The 17,404-nt window shown below is 36.0% G+C and overlaps 1 protein-coding gene across 3 annotated transcripts in view; it reads left to right on the forward strand.

Annotated features, from left to right (window-relative positions):
* The window catches only part of RB1CC1 (RB1 inducible coiled-coil 1), a 136,583-nt gene extending 119,575 nt beyond the window's left edge, over nucleotides 1-17,008 (forward strand). The window contains exons 17-24 of one of the 3 annotated variants that reach the window (XM_049860439.1): nucleotides 1,508-1,616; nucleotides 1,732-1,972; nucleotides 5,911-5,965; nucleotides 8,423-8,470; nucleotides 10,391-10,449; nucleotides 12,340-12,476; nucleotides 14,352-14,422; nucleotides 15,192-17,007. In XM_049860439.1, coding sequence (XP_049716396.1) covers nucleotides 1,508-1,616; nucleotides 1,732-1,972; nucleotides 5,911-5,965; nucleotides 8,423-8,470; nucleotides 10,391-10,449; nucleotides 12,340-12,476; nucleotides 14,352-14,422; nucleotides 15,192-15,269 — 798 coding nt within the window. In that variant the 3' untranslated portion in view covers nucleotides 15,270-17,007. Of the gene's footprint in view, nucleotides 1-1,507; nucleotides 1,617-1,731; nucleotides 1,973-5,910; nucleotides 5,966-8,422; nucleotides 8,471-10,390; nucleotides 10,450-12,339; nucleotides 12,477-14,351; nucleotides 14,423-15,191 lie in introns of all 3 variants that reach the window. The other 2 variants (XM_049860440.1, XM_049860441.1) reach the window with 2 other exon arrangements.
* Nucleotides 17,009-17,404: the final 396 nt, after the last annotated feature.

A 17,404-nucleotide genomic window follows, 5' to 3' on the forward strand; every position in this document is an offset into this window, starting at 1 on the left:
TCAAAGTGGAATGCAGAATGTTTTCTTAATAGATTTAATTATGCCAGTTGATTAGATGTCCCCTGAAACCATGGTCTCCAGACCCCCGCCTCTGCTACGCTGCCCTTCAAAGCGTTCAGTTTATTCAGGAAACTTCGTTGCTTTTGATTTAGTCCAGTTGTGCTGACCTCTTCTGTATTGTGTCTTGTCTTTCCATTCACCTAATCTTATCTACTGTCTAGTTAGTGGAAACCCCTCTCCCTCCCACTCTTGTAACCATCAAAGAATATTTTTGTCTCTGTTCAAACTATTTTTCATGTTCTTGTAATAGTAGTCTTGTACAACATTTGTCCTTTTGCAGCTGACTAATTTCACTCAGCATAATACCTTCCAGATTCCTCCGTGTTATGAAATGTTTCACGGATTCATCATTGTTCTTTATCAATGCATAGTAATCCATTGTGTGAATATACCATAATTTATTTATCCATTCGTCCGTTGATGGGCACCTTGGTTGCTTCCATCTTTTTGCTATCGTAAACAGTGCTGCAGTGAACATGGGTGTGTGTATATCTGTTCATGTAAAGGCTCTTATTTCTCTAGGACATATTCCAAGGAGTGGAGTTGCTGGATTGTATGGGGGTTCTATTTCTAGCTTTTTAAGGAAGCACCAAATGGATTTCCAAAGTGGCTGTACCATTATACATTCCCAAGAGTAGTGCGTAAGTGTTCCAGTCTCTCCACAGCCTCTCCGACATTTATTCTTTTGTGTTTTTTTTATTAATGCCAGCCTTGTTGGAGTGAGGTGGAATCTCATTGTGGTTTTGATTTGCATTTCTTTAATGGCTGATGATCATGAGCATTTCCTCATGTATCTTTTAGCCACCTGAATGTCTTCTTTAGTGAAGTGTCTGTTCTTATCCTTTGCCCATTTTTAAATTGGGTTATTTGTCTTTTTGTTGTTCAGTTTTTGTAGTATGTTGCAGATTTTAGAGATCAGATGCTGATCAGAAATGTCATAGCTGAGAACTTTTTCCCAGTCTGTAGGTAATCTGTTTGCTCTTTTGGTGAAGCCTTTGGATGAGCATAGGTGTTTGATTTTTAGGAGCTCCCAGTTATCTACTTTTTCTTCTGCATTGTTAGTAATGTTTTGTATTCTGTTTATGCCGTGTATTAGGGCTACTAGCTTAACAACATCTTTAAGTATTCGATCATTTTAGTTCCTTACCCAAAATTTCAAAATCACCTGCTAATGCTTTTCTTCTGACAAGAAATATGTGAACATTAGTGGAAAAATAGAATTCGTTTTCAAGATATTAAATGTGGAGCCAAGAAAATATAACCTTTACCACAGTATCATAGCTTTGTATTATAACTTGTCATTTTTGTTTGAAAGTAACTGTCATTGTTAAATCATGCTGTGTCTTCTCCACACACAACCACACACAAAAATATTTGCAGGTTTCTTTTCTTAGCCTTAGCTAAGTGCATATGGATTATTTAAGTAGTTGTTATTCTGTTTTTCCAGACCAATTTTAACACTGTTCTAACAAGAGAGAAAATGAGGAAAGAAAACATAATAAATGATCTAAGTGATAAGTTGAAAAGTACAATGCAGCAACAAGAGCGAGATAAAGGTTAGTACTGTTTTGTTGTAACATTTTTAATTCCTTTTTAAGAAAACTAAAGATATGTATTCATTTGAAATGATTTTTCATTATGTAATGCTTATTTCAATTTGGGAACCCTCAGATTTGATAGAGTCACTTTCTGAAGATCGAGCTCGTTTGCTTGAGGAAAAGAAAAAACTTGAAGAAGAAGTCAGTAAGTTGCGTAGTAGCAGCTTGCTTCCTTCACCCCATGTAGCTGCAGCCCCAGAACGTTTTGGAGCTTGTGCACCTGAACTACCTGGTGAAACAGAGAGATCTGCCGTGGAAACCACAGACGAAGGGAGATTGGATTCAGCAATGGAGACGAGCATGATGTCTGTACAGTACGTCTGTCTTTTATATTACTTCAGGGTTTTAAGCCACTGGTTAAAATTCTATAAGCTATAAAGTTACAAAGATGGGAAATACGGAACATTACTGGTTGTCCACAGTCCACATGTCTGAAAACTTGTGCCATTACAATTCTTTAAGCTGTAAATGTGAGAAATCATTTTAACATTGCTGACTGTATGCCCATATGAGTCTCTTGGAGGATGTTTTGATACCACACATGTAAGTATATCAGAATTTTCTTACGCTGCCAGGCTAAGTATCGCAAAGTGGAGGTGAGCCATTTTTATTTACAGGCAATATTTAAGCCTCAAGTTCCAATGTGTAGGACAACATGTTGCTGTAGTAATGAATTATCATACATAGTAGAAGCATTTGGATTGTGGTGCAGGTGTCTTGGGTGAGGAAAGATGGGACTGAAGAAGTTTTTGAAAAGCTTTAAGTGTGTTAAGGTTCCTGTCTAGTTTAAAGAAAAGGATATAGAAACTGGTTAGACTTGGAAAGATACAAAGCTTAAGAGTATATGTTAAGAGCAGCCAAGCCGTATATATACAAACACGATGTTGAGAAATCAGACCCCGCTTCTCTGACACCAGATGTGCTGCGTGAATCCAAATCGGTTTATTATGAATCCTGTCCCCCTTTGTTCCCCTTCTGTTCCGACACCAGCTGCAAACGCAGCTCTTCACCCCTGACCCTAACTGCGGGAGCTAAGTCAGAGTTCACAAGTTAAAGGTCACAGTCCTCCAGACTGCGAAGTCTCCCGTAGGCTTCAGATGCCAGCCACAAGCTCAGGGGTCCGATATGAAACCAAAACCTTTGCCGTGGAGTCGATTCCGACTCATAGCCACAATAGGACAGAGTAGAACTGCCACGTCTTTCTCCTGCCGAGTACCTGGTGTGTTTGAACTTCTGCGCCACCCGGGCTCCTCACTTCTGACCTCCTGGCTCCAGGTTTGGGGATTCCTTCTACGCTTTCAGGCTACTGCCTCACACCAAGACAGTCTAACCTATTGACTCCCACTACTCCCCCAAGCTTGATAATTTGCTAGAACAATTCACGGAACTCACAGAAAGCACTGTACTTAAGATTACAGTTTTATTATTACAAAAAAGGATACAAATGAAGAGAGGCGTAGGGCGAGGTCTGGAAGGGGTCCCAGTGTGTAGCATCCATTTATCAAAGGGTGTACTACCCTCCCACGTGCTGGTCTTTTCACCAACCAGGAAGGCCCCTGGAGCTTCTGTGTCCAGAGCCTTTACTGGGGCTTCGGTCTCTCACTTCTCCCCTGAGGTGGGCTAATAATACACCTGGTCTCTCTGGCCTGGCCAGCTCCCACCTTAGTTATGTTATTAGCATAACATGTAAGGTAGGTGTGGTCTGGAGCCCTTATAGATAAAAGAGACACTTCTGGCACTGAGGAAATTCCGCGGTTTTAGAGGTTACCTCCTGGAATCGAAGGACAAAGATCAGAATCTTTGGGTACAGTTAAAGTCTTTACCCTACAGATGGTAATTAAAAAACATAACATAAATGACAAAATTAGTTCAAACAGATTGAATGAGATAAACTGACCTATTGCAACAAAACCTCTTCGGGGGAGGGGGGCAAGGGAGAACATACCCATCCAGCTACCCTCTATGTACAAGAGAAGCACCTAAAGCAAAATGATACAGGAAGTTTAGAGTAATGGTATTGAAAAGATGTGTAAGAAAACTAATAAGAAAAATGGCGCTGGTTATCTGTGTTACCCTCAAATCTGGATTTCAAGGCAAAGGGCTTTTAAAAAGCTAAAGAGGGATATTTCATATAGAAAAAGGGCACAGATCACCAGGAAGCCATTAGTTATTAATTTGTCGGTGCTTAAAAAAAGTTCTTTTTTTTAAAAAATGTGATTTTAATGAACTGTCTTTGCATCAAAAATGGTTACAGATAAAATAAATTTTCAGGCCCATAGTTAGCATACTTTTCTCCCACAAGAAGCAATAAAGAAGTAAATATAAATGGAGAAATAGAATAATATAGTTATTACCAGTTTTAATCTAATAGAAGAGTTAAGAAAATCAACTATATACCAGATCACAAAGGAAGTGTCAAAATTCCAAATAGTAATATAATTTAGGCCACTAAGTAATAGCAGTAACAGAAATAGGAGCCCATACATCTGGAAATTTAAATACCTCCTTCCATTTAGGATTAAAGAGGATATAAAAATGGAAATTGAGTTAGTCAGAACTAAACGTAACTATCAAAGGCTGAAGGATATAATCAAGATGATACTCTTGGAGACCTCTATAGCCTCAATTACATTTTTTTAGAAAATGAAAATAATAAAAGTAAATGAGCGAAGATAAAGTAAAAGCTGTTTGGTAGATGGTCAGGTAAAACCAGGGTACAAATAAATATATGGAATGCAAAAGGGGATATAACCACAGGTACAGAAATGGATAAGATGTTGGTTAATCTCACTTGTGAATATAAATGCAAAAAATCCTAAAGACAATCGTGCCATATCAAATACAATGGAGCATTAACATGACTGAGTGGAGTATTTCAGGAAAGCAGTAGGAATAGTTAAACATTAGAGTATCTCTCAGTGTAGCTCACTGTATTCACAGAAGACATGAGAAGGATAATGTGGTCATTTCAGTAGATGTAGAAATGGCAATTGATAAAGTTAAGTGCTTATTTGTTAAAATAATAACTTTTTATAAAACCTTAGTAAAGTAGGAATAGAACTTTCTAAATTGATAAAACAGCATATGTGAGATACTTATAGAAACATATTTAATGTTGAAACATTTAGAAGTATTTTCTATAAATTTAGACAGTCCACAGGAATTCCAGCTCTTGTCACCATTGCTATTCAGCAAGACAATAAATAAACAATAAAAACTGGAAAGGAAGAGACGGCACTGTCACCGTTTCAAGATAATAACTTTTTCAAACCATGAAGACTTGAATAGACTTTTAAAACTACTATTGAGTACATCAGGGTGTAAGTCATAAATGTATCCAAAAAGTAGTTTGCATATTTACCATCAGTTTGGATATGTATACAAAAATATCGATGAAATTTTAAAGAAATAATTCGTTAAGAGTAAATCTAACAAAAAAATGGGCAAAATCCTTATGAAGAAAATTATAAAACTTTTCTGAAGTATATGAAAAGGCCTGAAAGTTATACACGGAAAGATACGCCATGTTCATGGATGAAAATACAGTAAGGTAAAGATGTTTTCCCACCAGATTTGCTTACAGATTTAATATAAACTCAATTAAAATCCAAACAGGATAAAAGAGATAAAAATTGGTAAGTTCGATGCTGAATTCATGCAGAAAAATTAATGTGCAAAAACAGTTGATAACATTTTCTAAAAGGTCAGAGAATGGAGTTTGTCCTACCAGATGTTAAGATACAATTAAGATACAGTATTAAACTATTCAGTGTATTATTGGTATTAAAAAAAAAAAAAAAACCTGTTGCCATCGAGGGATTCCGACTCATTGCGACCCCATAGGACAGAGTAGAGCTGCCTCATAGGGTTTCCAAAGAACGTCTGGTGAATTCAAACTGCTGACCTTTTGGTTAAAAGCCATAGCTCTTAACCATCCACAGGCAAGTGTGTTAGCAGAATTGTTAGTCTTGAAACAAACCCACGGGTATGTGAGAATTGATATATGGCGTTTGAAGTCCATTTGGAAAAGGATAGGCTCCTCAGAGTGTGACGTTTGTAACTGATTTCCCATTTTGTGTGTGTGTGTGTGTGTGTGTGTGAGAATGGCTAGCTTTACGTTTTATGTTATATGCAAAAATAAATTACACATGTCTTGGAGTTTGTTTTTTTAAATAGCTATAGAATTTCCCAGTAAATGTTATTACATCAAAATTAAGAATAAAACTAAAGTAAATCATTCTCTCATTTTTAGAGAAAATATCCATATGTTGTCTGAAGAAAAACAGAGGATAATGCTGTTAGAACGGGTAAGTAAATTCTTTTTTTGAAATACGATGTGTAGTATGTTCATTTGGGGGATGCAGTTAAATAATCTTAGTTCTGAAAACATACTTTATTAGATTTTCTGTTTATGCTTATAAATTAAATCTTTTATATTTATTTTTGTAATTGAAGTTTTGAGAAATCTTACCATTTTGTGATTCAAGCTCCTAAACAATTGGCAGTAATATTTCAAGCCCCTCATTTGTCATAACTTACCAATTAATAAACTGTCAGAGAAAAGGGTTGCTAGTCTTTACAAAATAGAATAATATTCTATTACATAGAAAATGTGGTTTTATTCAATAACAATTCAGGATTTGCTAATCTTTATAAAACAGAATATTATTCCCTTATGTAGAAAATAACTAAGTAACACAGTGGCTGTAACAGTGGGTTCAAGCATAACAGTGATTGTGAGTCTGGCTTAGGACCGGGCAGTGCTTCATTCTATAGGGTGGCTGTGAGTCAGAACCAACTCAACAGCATCTAACAACGACAACAACATGTAGAAAATATGATTTATTCAATAACAGTTCAAATTTAGAAGAATATTATAAATAAGAGTTTTATGGGTTTATTTAAAAATGTTAAATATACATTTAACATTAAAAAATGTTAAATACACATTTTTAAAAACTTGGGCCATAAGAGTAAACAACAGAGAGGAGTGGGGAAAGGGGTATTCGCTCTCCAGCTGGGTGATGGGAAAGGTAACACGAAACGAGGGTGAAGTGCACACGGCTTGACGAAGGTAAGCAATGTGGCTAAAAAGCACACAAGAAAAAAGACCTACTGGTAACTGCTATCGTATATATACTTTTGAAACAACAACAAAAACCAAAAACTATACCTGTGTATATATATTTAGACATACGTGTGTGTGTATATGTATATATGTATGCATCTATTGATTGTGTGCAGATATATTCAGATATATACTAAAGCACATAGGAGGCACAGTTACGGATACTTCTCGGACATAACCAGATACCTTGTGGGATTACATTTCTGGGCTTGAGTGATTAGGACTGCAGGCTCGTGGGACATCCTGGTCAATTGGCATGATAGTTTATAAAGCTATGTTCTACGTCCTAGTGTTGGGTAAAGTAGCATCTGGTGTCTTAAAGCTTTTGAGCAGCCATCTAAAATACATTTATTGGCCTTTACTCATCTGGAGCAAAAGAGAAAGAAGGTAGCCAAAGACTCAAAGAAGAAACTAGTCTGCAGGACAGATAGTCCACACGAACCACGGCCTCATCTACCCTGAGAGCAGAAGAGCTAGATGGTAGCCGGCTACCACCACCAACCATTCTAATCATGGCCACAAGAGGTGTGGACCCTGATAGAGTGGGTGGGAAATGTGGAACAGAACCTCAAACTCGTTAAAAAAAAAAAAAAACAACTCAGACCTACTGGACTGGTTGAAACTGGAGACTATTGTCCTAAGATACTCTTTAAACCTTGAACCAAAACTAACCCCTGAGATCACCTTGTAGCTAAATAACACATTGGCTCAAAAAATAATCACTATCACCCATAAGTACTGTACTCCTTTAAAAAATCACTTATGTGAGACCATATTATCAACAGTTACTTTAAAACAAAAATGAGAATTTAAGAGGGCAGGAAAACTAGATTAACAGAAACGGAACAACCAGAATGGAAATGAGAATGTTCACATATTGTGATGAATGTAACCAATGTCACTGAAAAACTTGTGTGGAAATTGTTGAATGGGAACCTAAACACAGTAAAATATTTTTAAAAAAGAAGGTGGAGCAACATACCACAGTAATGAATGAAAACATTAAAAAATAAACAATGGTGAAGAAAAGAGTTATTTTTTTTATAAATGTTAATTGAAATGAATAGGAGAAATTTTTCCGTAAGAGGTTTACTCTAGTTGTACTCTCAGATAAGATCTAACTTTTGTACACATTTGTCAAATCTTTGTTCGTAGACCAATTTTTATCCCTTAAGGAGTTGAAGGTTTTCAACAATGTCTTTTCAGTAGTATCTATAAACATAGTAAATACCCAAAATTAAAATCGTATAGCTTTTTTCAAATGTAGCATGTTTTGTTTTTTCTTAAAGGGTTGTGTGACCACCTACCTCAGAATCACCTGAAGTGTATGTTATAAATGTGGATTTCTTCGCCTTAGGCCAAACCTACTAAAACAGGGTCTTTAGGATTGGATCTCACATACCTCCATATTTATAGGTTCCACAGATGGTTCTAATTCATATTGAAGTTTGAGAACCTTTGGCTTAAGCCAGTAAATAAGAGTTGGAAAGGATTCATAGAAAATAATATCACCATTAACATTTTTTGCCAGGAAACCCAAACAGTAGTCTGATGATGATTATTCTGTATGGATTTCTTTGAGTAACTATGAGAATAAACCACAGATCTGTTCTCCTCTCCCCTCCCCCCCGCACAGACATTGCAGTTGAAAGAAGAAGAAAATAAGCGGTTAAATCAAAGACTTGTAAGTTTTTTTCTTGCCAAATTGGTCTTGATATTTTTTAGTTATTTGCATTGTATTTTATTATAAAGATACATAATGACCCTATAGGACAGAGTAGAACTGCCCCATAGGGTTTCCTAGGCTGTAATCTTTTTGTGAGCTTTTCCCGCCAAGGAAGTGGCTGGTGGGTTCGAACTGCTGATCTTTGGGTTAGCGCCTGAGCTCTTAACCACCCCACTACCAGGGCTCCTTAGGTCAGGGCTTACCATTGCTGTAGGTGTAGACTATCACCTGTAAATTTAGACTTTTTTCTTGGCATAAAAGGAAATGTGTTTTGGTGAGAAAAGACTATCAATCTGACCACATGAACTAACTCACTGAGATATTTTTAAAAGCAACAAAATGATGCAGTCTAAAGAACCTTGATTTATTTTTTAAAATGAAGTCTGGAAAACAGGAACCTGTATAGTGTTCTGAATTACCTTGGCTTTACTCTGACCGGTGAACTTAACTGATTACTTGGACGACCAACTCAAGTCTTGTAGCCAATGATAATTGCTTTAATTAAGCAATTACTTCATTTTTCAGCTTCTAGTAAATACTGCTTACGAGGAAATAGAATCAGTTTAAGGTACCAGTTTAAGGCTTGTGTTCAATGCTTTTGAGCAGGCATTAAGATAGTGTTTAGAATAAAGCTTTTAAAAAGGAAAGTGTCATAGTGAACTGTCTGCTTTCCAGTACCTTGAACATGATGGATCACATATTAATTCCACAGTAATTAGACTGTTAGTCATTAATTTATCACCAATACACTCTTAAGGCCAATTGTTATTTCTGTAAGTAGAGAAAACAGTTTCTCAAAACTACTTGGAAAAACTGCCTATTCCAGATACCACTTAGCATGTGTTTTATGCAGTAGCCTCAGTCGTATGTAAACTGTATTTAGCAGGAATTTTTGTCAGTTTTGTTCAGTGTTGTGTCTCAGCATCTAGAATGGTAAGAAGTATATAATACCTGCTTGATGAGTATTTATAAATGAATCCAAAGAGTCTCCCATTCCTGCCCAGAGAGAATGTAAATCATTTAAGTGTAAATCTGTGCTGCTTACTTACAGGCTTTTCTATTCATTATTTTTTGTTTTTCTGCCCTTGCTTTGTATAACTGTGCACTGGGCCCACTTTGCTGGAGAAGGGTTGGTGTTTGTGCCACTCTCCTAGGTCCAGTTCTTTGAACAAGTGTCCATGTATCTCTTGATGGTGTGAGGACAGATGGTGGATTGAAGCCTATTCGAAGAGCAGAGCTGTCTGGGCAACAGCTAGGCAGTTAGCGTGTACCAGTCCCTGTACTCATCAGCAGCAGAGGAAACAGGTGGCCCATCAGATCTTTTATTATTTAGTGATGACGAAAAATGGTGTTTTTTTGAGGCATCTCAGGAGTTGAATTGGAGATAAGAGAGAGGAGACTTTACCAACGCCCATTTTAACCAAAGTAATGTTTGTTATTGCTGATTAGATACTGTGCTTCCTAGTAAGGTTTTTTTAAGGATTTTTTTCTACCAGGGAAGTTTGAAAATCTGTGTGCTAGAGTTTTGCAGTTCTTATCTAAAGATTTCCGTCTCTTTCTCTGTGTTATTACTGATTTTTATAGATTAAATTTGTAATTATAAATTAAATGCAGTTCTAGATTCAGTTTTTCATCCAACCAGCTTTGATTAAGTAACATAAGAAAAAATGTAGATAAATTTGTCAGGTGAAACTGATTGTTAAAGTAATAGAATTGCGTTAATGAAAATAAATAATGAAGAAGTTTGGGCTCTTAAAAGCTGTGATACAGCCTTAATTGTGTGTAGCATATTCAAAAGAAATGTTTGTAGTGTGGACCTACTTAAAAAAAAATGGTGCTCTAATTTTATAAGCTTTATGAACTTTTTTTTTTTTTAAGATGTCTCAGAGCATGTCTTCAGTATCTTCAAGGCATTCTGAAAAAATAGCCATTCGAGAGTAAGTATTTTATTTATACCTAGGGTTTTCTTGTAGGAAAAAAGTATTAAATAGTATTTGTTGATTAAGACAAATGTATTTCAGTGGCTAAAAGCCTTCTGATCCAAGTTCATTGAATTAATTTTTTTTTTTTTTACTCAGTAGTACTACAGTTTTTTTAATTGGAAAATGAAGGTTCTATATTATTATTCTGGAAATGTTAGGATTACGTTTTAAAATGTTCCTATTACATCTTAGTTCACACATAAATATTCTTGGAACCTTTCTGACCCTAGTTAAATTTCTAAATTTAACTCTTTTAAATCTCATCCCCTTAGCGGTTTTCATTTTTAATTTGGAGGGTCTTAATTTGTTTTAAAGTTATAGTATTTCCTCATTTTCTTTTTCAGACTTCATTGACATGCTACAAATTCATAATACACTATTAAATTTACTAGCTAAATGATTTAGTAGTCAGTCTTCCTGGGCCAAACTAACCCATAACATTATTATTCTTTGGCTTGTGTTATTTGAAATGAGGGTCTCTGGAATAGTAAAGAAAAGCATTGTTAACAGTGTCACTCTCCTATACCTGACAACCAATAAAAAAAAACCCATTGCCATCAAATCAATTTCAACTCCTAGCAGCCCTATGGGACAGAGTAGAGAACTGCCCCATAGGGTTTCCAAAGAGTGGCTGGTAGATTCGAACTGCTGACCTTTTGGTTAGCAGCCAAACGCTTAACCAGCACGTCAGCAGGGCTCCTGACAAGATGGATCCAGAAATCACTGAACTGTAAATATTTTTTAAAGCTGTTTTATTTATAATAGGTTTGTTGACTCAATTTTTGGCTGTGAGGTACCTCATGGTCACTGGGCTCTGACATCTCATTATAACTTTATCTTTTCTCAGTAATTTGAAAGGGCTGGGTGGCATCTGTTGTAACAGCTGTGTGTCAAATGAATGGGTAGTCTGTAGTCTTGCAGAGGTTAGAGAGAGATGAGCTTAAATGACATTGCTTCAGAGAGCCCCTGTCTCCCCTTTTTGAGATAATACGTTTTGATATTCAGCCAGAACAGTGCCTGCCACATAGTAAGTCAGTAAGCTGTATTTATCAGATGATGAATGAATATAAGACTGTTCACTTTTAAAAGCCTCCCCAGCTGCCTTTGATGTGATGATTTATCAGGTATGGGACCTACTGAATTAAATGATCATGACAACGAGGAAATCTAAGATTAACTTTCCCAGCCTACTGAATATGTTTTGAACACATTTCTAAGGGTACTGAAGAGATAGACAACCACTTAGAGCATGCAAGCAGTTGTACCTACTTCTTTCTTTCCTTGCTCATTTCTTTCAGGCCTATACCCTCAACCAGTGATAATTCATTATCTTGTTTACACCCTGTCAAGCTCTCTCATGGTAAAGAGCACTGAGTGGAGCTTGGAGAAGTGGGTTCCAGCTCTTTATTTGCCACTGTGACTGCATATAACTTCACTATCTCTGAAGTCTCAGTGAAACTTAGATTTCTTTTTGTAAAATAAAAGATTTAGGACTATAATCATCCTATTACTGGATGAAATATAATAGGTGCTTATTTTCCTCCTCATCCAAGCAGGTGTTTTTCTTTTTTTCTCTTTTTAAATGTTAGATAGTATTGGAAATTTGCCTCAGGAAACTTGACCTCTGACGGTTGCTGGTATCATCCTGGCAACGTCTGTTGTGCATGCTGAAGCATTCCCACGGGGAGGCTGCGCAGAAGGCCACAAGGACATCATCTAAACGTGGAAGTTAATGCGGCGTTAACACTTGGCGGTGTGGTTGAGCGTTGTAGACTATATCCTTAATTTTCCAGAGTAGGGTGATGGCCACTCTTCTATATAATAAAATTACATTACTTTATTCAGTTTTCAGGTGGGAGATTTGGTACTCATCATCCTAGATGAACGCCATGACAATTACGTGTTATTTACTGTTAGTCCTACCTTATACTTTCTGCATTCAGAATCTCTGCCTGGCCTGGACCTCAAACCAGGTGAGGGTGGTAAGTGTCACATTCCTAAGATTGTTTCTTTCCATTGTCTAATTACATCAGAATTAGTTCTCTAGCAGGAAATGCTACTTAATCCGTTTTGTTTTTTATCTAAAATCTGTATTACCCAGCTTTGTTAATGGATTCCATTGACATTTGAAAATTAAGATTATAGTTCATGTAATCAGTCTATTGAACAGAATAGTGTGTAATTGATTCAGATGTTTCATACCCTAGCAGTAGCACAATTACATTAAGTCAAAATTATTAGTTCTTTTAATAAATTATAACATGTTCTTTCCATCCTATTTATCATCCTGTGTTCCTACCTTGGTTTTCATTAATCTATTCAATACTTTTGTCTTAAATGGCAGTAAGCTTTATTTAAATATATTGGATATAAATGTCTCTTATTTATTTCTCCACTCTTTATGGAATTCAAAGAGAAAGCATAGTAATTGGTCACACTGCCCAAGCTGAGGTGTTCACGCATGAGTGGGTCAGTGTTTCTCAGACACTTTATTTTATGGTTTTACTTAACCATGAAACTTTTTTTCTTTAAGGAATTCAAACCAGAGGATCCCAGTTGGGAGAGTGCTAACCCTGTAGTGTTGCGCTAGGGGTGTGTGGATTACCAGAGTGTTTCTATTCCTGTGATAGTGAGACTCATAACTGAATACGTTACTTCCCAGGTGTCAGCAAGCACTTCATTCTAGATGACCCCTTTCAGTCGTTATGAACTGGCTGTGAAGTGCTATTTCACTGTTGAGAGTATTTTTCATATCCTGTGGTCCAAGGGCTTTTATCTTTCTATCACGTAACAGTATTGGTATACGTTCAGTTCTGACATGAAAAATAATTTATTCAGGATGTCTTGAATTTGTATCTTGCTAAAAGATTTTTATGGAATAAAGATTGATTATGGCTTCTGTTGGAATTGCAGAGGCTTTGGCCTAAACAGAATAATTTATTGGCCAAGCGCTTTTAGAATCAACTTTTTCATGGCAACTTCTTCTGATGAATTTAAAAAGCTTATCACACAGCTTCTCATTTTGCCTCCCCCCACCCCCCTCAACACACACATTCTCCATCTCCTTTCCACACAAGTACTGCCCTTCCAGACTTTCTTGGTTCTTAGATCCCACTAGGTAGCCACTGAACAACAGCTCTGTTCACAATGGAGCCTTGGTGCCGCAATGATTAAGTGCTTGGCTGCTGAAAGAAAGGTTGGTGGTTCAGACCCACCAGCCATTCCACAGGAGAAAGATGTGGCAGTGTGGGTCCATAAAGATTACAGCCTTGGACACCCTATGGGGCAGTTCTGTCTACTCTGTGCTGTAGGGTCACCGTGAGTTAGAGTCGGAATCGGGTTTTAACTCTGCCAGGCACTGTGGAGTACAAACGTGTAAATGGAGCTGTTCCTACCGTTGAGGACTTTTGTTTCGAACAGTGACTCCCAAACAATCATGCTTTACTTTGAACCAAGAAAAAAATAAGTTTTATCTACATAACTTTGTTTTCAGATAAGAGAAAGGTCAACTTTGTTAGATCTTTCAGTAGATGGCACTACTGAGTTAGCTTAGAATTCCTAGATTTCTTTGTTCTTGATTTATACTTAGATTATTAGCATTTCTTGAACTCAGTTCTGTGATTTGATACGCCATCTATATTTCGTTAGTGAGTAACAAAAGCCATAGGTTGCTATTTGAAAAGTAACATGGATTTTGTTTTATTTTATAAATTGGCACATATTTCACAAGTTTCAGGAGTTACATGTATTCTTTCGCTCCTGTGAACCTCAGGAGTCTGTTTTAACACTGGCTGTTACGTTTACATAAATAATAATAACCTTACCTTCAAAAAGAAATTAACAGTTTGATTTATCAGCTTCAGGTGCATCTAGAAGACCCTGGGTACTTGGAAAAGTAATGGAAAAGGAATACTGTCAAGCCAAGAAGGTAAAACAGCTGCCACCATATATGATAAGAATTTAGCAGTTACAGAAAGAGACTCATGCTGCTTTAATTAGGAGTTGGCGCTAGCGCTGTACTTAGCCTTTCACTTCAGTGTGAGCTTAATTTTAATGAGGGTGAGTTTGAACCAACGATTTTTTAAGTGTTTGTGCTATTTGTAGACATCAGAATAAATTCTCCACAATCCATCCCTATAAGAAAAATCGCTACTACAGATTTTCTCTTCTCTAGCTGGTGTTTTCATATGCAGAAGAGCATTGCATAACTGGTGGCTCAAGGTGAATTTTTTTTTATAGGAAGACTTGATGTCTTTTTATTATTATACCCTACCCCCAGTGAAGAGTGAAATGTGAAAAAATTTGATAACTAAAAATACACCTGATAGTAATGTCAGCAATATCAGTGCTATAGAATTAGTGAGATCGACTGTGCATTCTTCCTGCCTGACTCTAATTTTGGGCCTTAGTGCTGCAAAACACTAAGATAACTTCAAACGGTGTGTTACTGAGGTTTGATACTTGAAGTAATCACATAAGGCTCACGTTGTACTAAAATTCATACATTTTAGCCATGATTACCAACTTTTTCTTCCATCAGTAATAGTGACTGAAAATACGCTCAGCTGACGGGGCATGAGTTTTGTGTAGTTGAACAAAGTCTCCTCACTACCCCAGCTATTCGTAGTGTGACAGAAGGTGACTTGTGTAACTTGGTTTAGTCATTTAAGTGATTCCCTCTTTTCTTTCCTTTCTAGGCACAAAACAGATTTAAAGTTCCTTTGGGGACAAAGTTCTATAGAGTGAAAGCAGTGTCCTGGAATAAGAAAGTATAATTTATAGAAGACAGTAATAACATTCTGTGACATTTTTCTGATCTGTCCTATAGTGCTCACTCATCACTCCAAAAAACAGCAGGCCGTCTTTTTATACAGAGTCAGCGTGACAATACTCTCCATTGGTGTACAACATTGACTTTTTAACTGGCTTCATTTTAGGAACAATAAATTCATTGAAACCCTTGGCTGAATTAAAATGGTTTTGTTTTTGTTTTTTTACCCAGATAACTCTAGAAATGAGGACCAAACTAGTTCATTTTCTCAAAGGGCATACATACCCTGTGCATTGTGGCTTATAATTAGCCATATTAATTGCCTGTTAAGTATACATTAGCTTAAACTTAGGTGTTAAATGTTAGTTATTATTACCAGCATTTGTCCTTTTGTGAAATCAGTATCAGATACTTGCACTGTTTAACACATTCTTTATAAAATGTGTAAATTCTTTAAAACTATTTAAAGAGGAGTATTATTGCATGCAGATAATCATACTTTTGAGTTTGCCTCTGTAGATTACTAAAGCAAATTGTTTCATTTATTTTTTTAAATGCCCTTTGATGTTTCAAGGAAAAAGGAACTCGGTAATTTGATTGACTGATTTTTAAGATCAGCCATAAATTATCAGCAATCTTTAAAAGCACTTTTCAGTGATTGGTCATCTGGGTTCTAAAGGGAAGAGTCTGTGCCAGACAGTTTCAAATGAAGCACTCAAATCTTCCCATCTTCTTTATTACTCTGTTTAGAATAATCATATTGATGAAATCGTAATTCATGGTTGAGTTTCAGAAAAAAGATATTCATTGTACATTAACCATATAGAGATCATTTAAATAACAAAGTGTTGTATTGTAAAAGACATGTAGAATTTTAAAACAATAAAGATTTGAACCTGTAAATGTGTGTGCCTTTTAAAGAATACATTTTCAATAAATTTGAGTGACTGCTGAGAAGTGTGAAAAAATTGTTCTGTATCATATCAAAGAGAAACATGTTTATTTCAAAACTGTTCTTTATATACTATGTACCCCAGGGTAAAGCAGTGTTAATTACGATAGAATTGTGTAAACTAGATCTGTAGAGAAGACGCCACTGAGCAAGAGTATTTAAATTAGTTGAGTTGGGTGAGACTTATTTCAGGTTTGTTGATTCTTTTTTCAGAAAATAATTTCTTCACAAAAATAAGTGAAGTATTTTTTTAAATATGTATATCTAGCAGTACAGACAGTGGAATAAACAGCATAGTGTATAGCAAACTGACAACATATTCCTGAATAAATGAACAAACGATTTCACATGTTTCTATTTAATCCTTCCATGATGACATCTTTATGCAGAGCATACAAAAGCAATAAATTTCCAGAGTGGTTTTTTTAAGCAGGTTTGGTTGGGTCTAAATGAATCTGCCAGATGAGCCATTTTGACAGTTTCTGGCCCTGAAACGTACCGTGTGGTCATTGTGCTGTGCTGGCCCATGGCATCAAATCCCCCCTCTCGTTAGTATTGCTCATTGATGTTGCGTTTTGTTGCTTATAATTTTTCTTATATCCTGTTTTGTAACAACCCTATCACTTTTCATGTATACCTTTACAAAACAAAAAAATGAAATGATTTTCTATGTCAAAAAAAATGAAACTGGAAATCTAAACTCATTGTTTGCACTTTTTGGGTAGTTGAAGGCAGTTGCATCCTGTGAGCTTCGGAGTTTGGACTCTGCTAGAAATAAATGGAAGTTTCTTTATTACTCGAATGAATATTTAAATTTCATTGTACTTCAAGTAAACTTTAAGCATACTTGAATTATATAGTTTTATTTATTTTGGCAAAGGTACCTGGACGTAAGAACAGAATGAGGAAAAATAAATTTTTATTGATTTTAAAAAAGTCATCAAAGTGTAAAACATAAACATGATTAAAAAAATACTAATAATGATTTTAACGGTATGCCCCAAAGCCTCCGCCCTATTCCATAATTCTGCTCCCTTAGAGGCCACTGTTTTCTCTTTTTAGCTATTTTTATCTGTTGCACTAAACTATAGGCTATAGTGCTATTTCTTTGTAAATCAACTTTGCATCATCGTTTTACTTGATAAATTTCATGAGTGATTACATATCTGTAAATGTAATAGGATCTC

The sequence above is a fragment of the Elephas maximus genome, chromosome 19 (assembly GCF_024166365.1).
Source record: "Elephas maximus indicus isolate mEleMax1 chromosome 19, mEleMax1 primary haplotype, whole genome shotgun sequence".
Taxonomy (NCBI): domain Eukaryota; kingdom Metazoa; phylum Chordata; class Mammalia; order Proboscidea; family Elephantidae; genus Elephas; species Elephas maximus.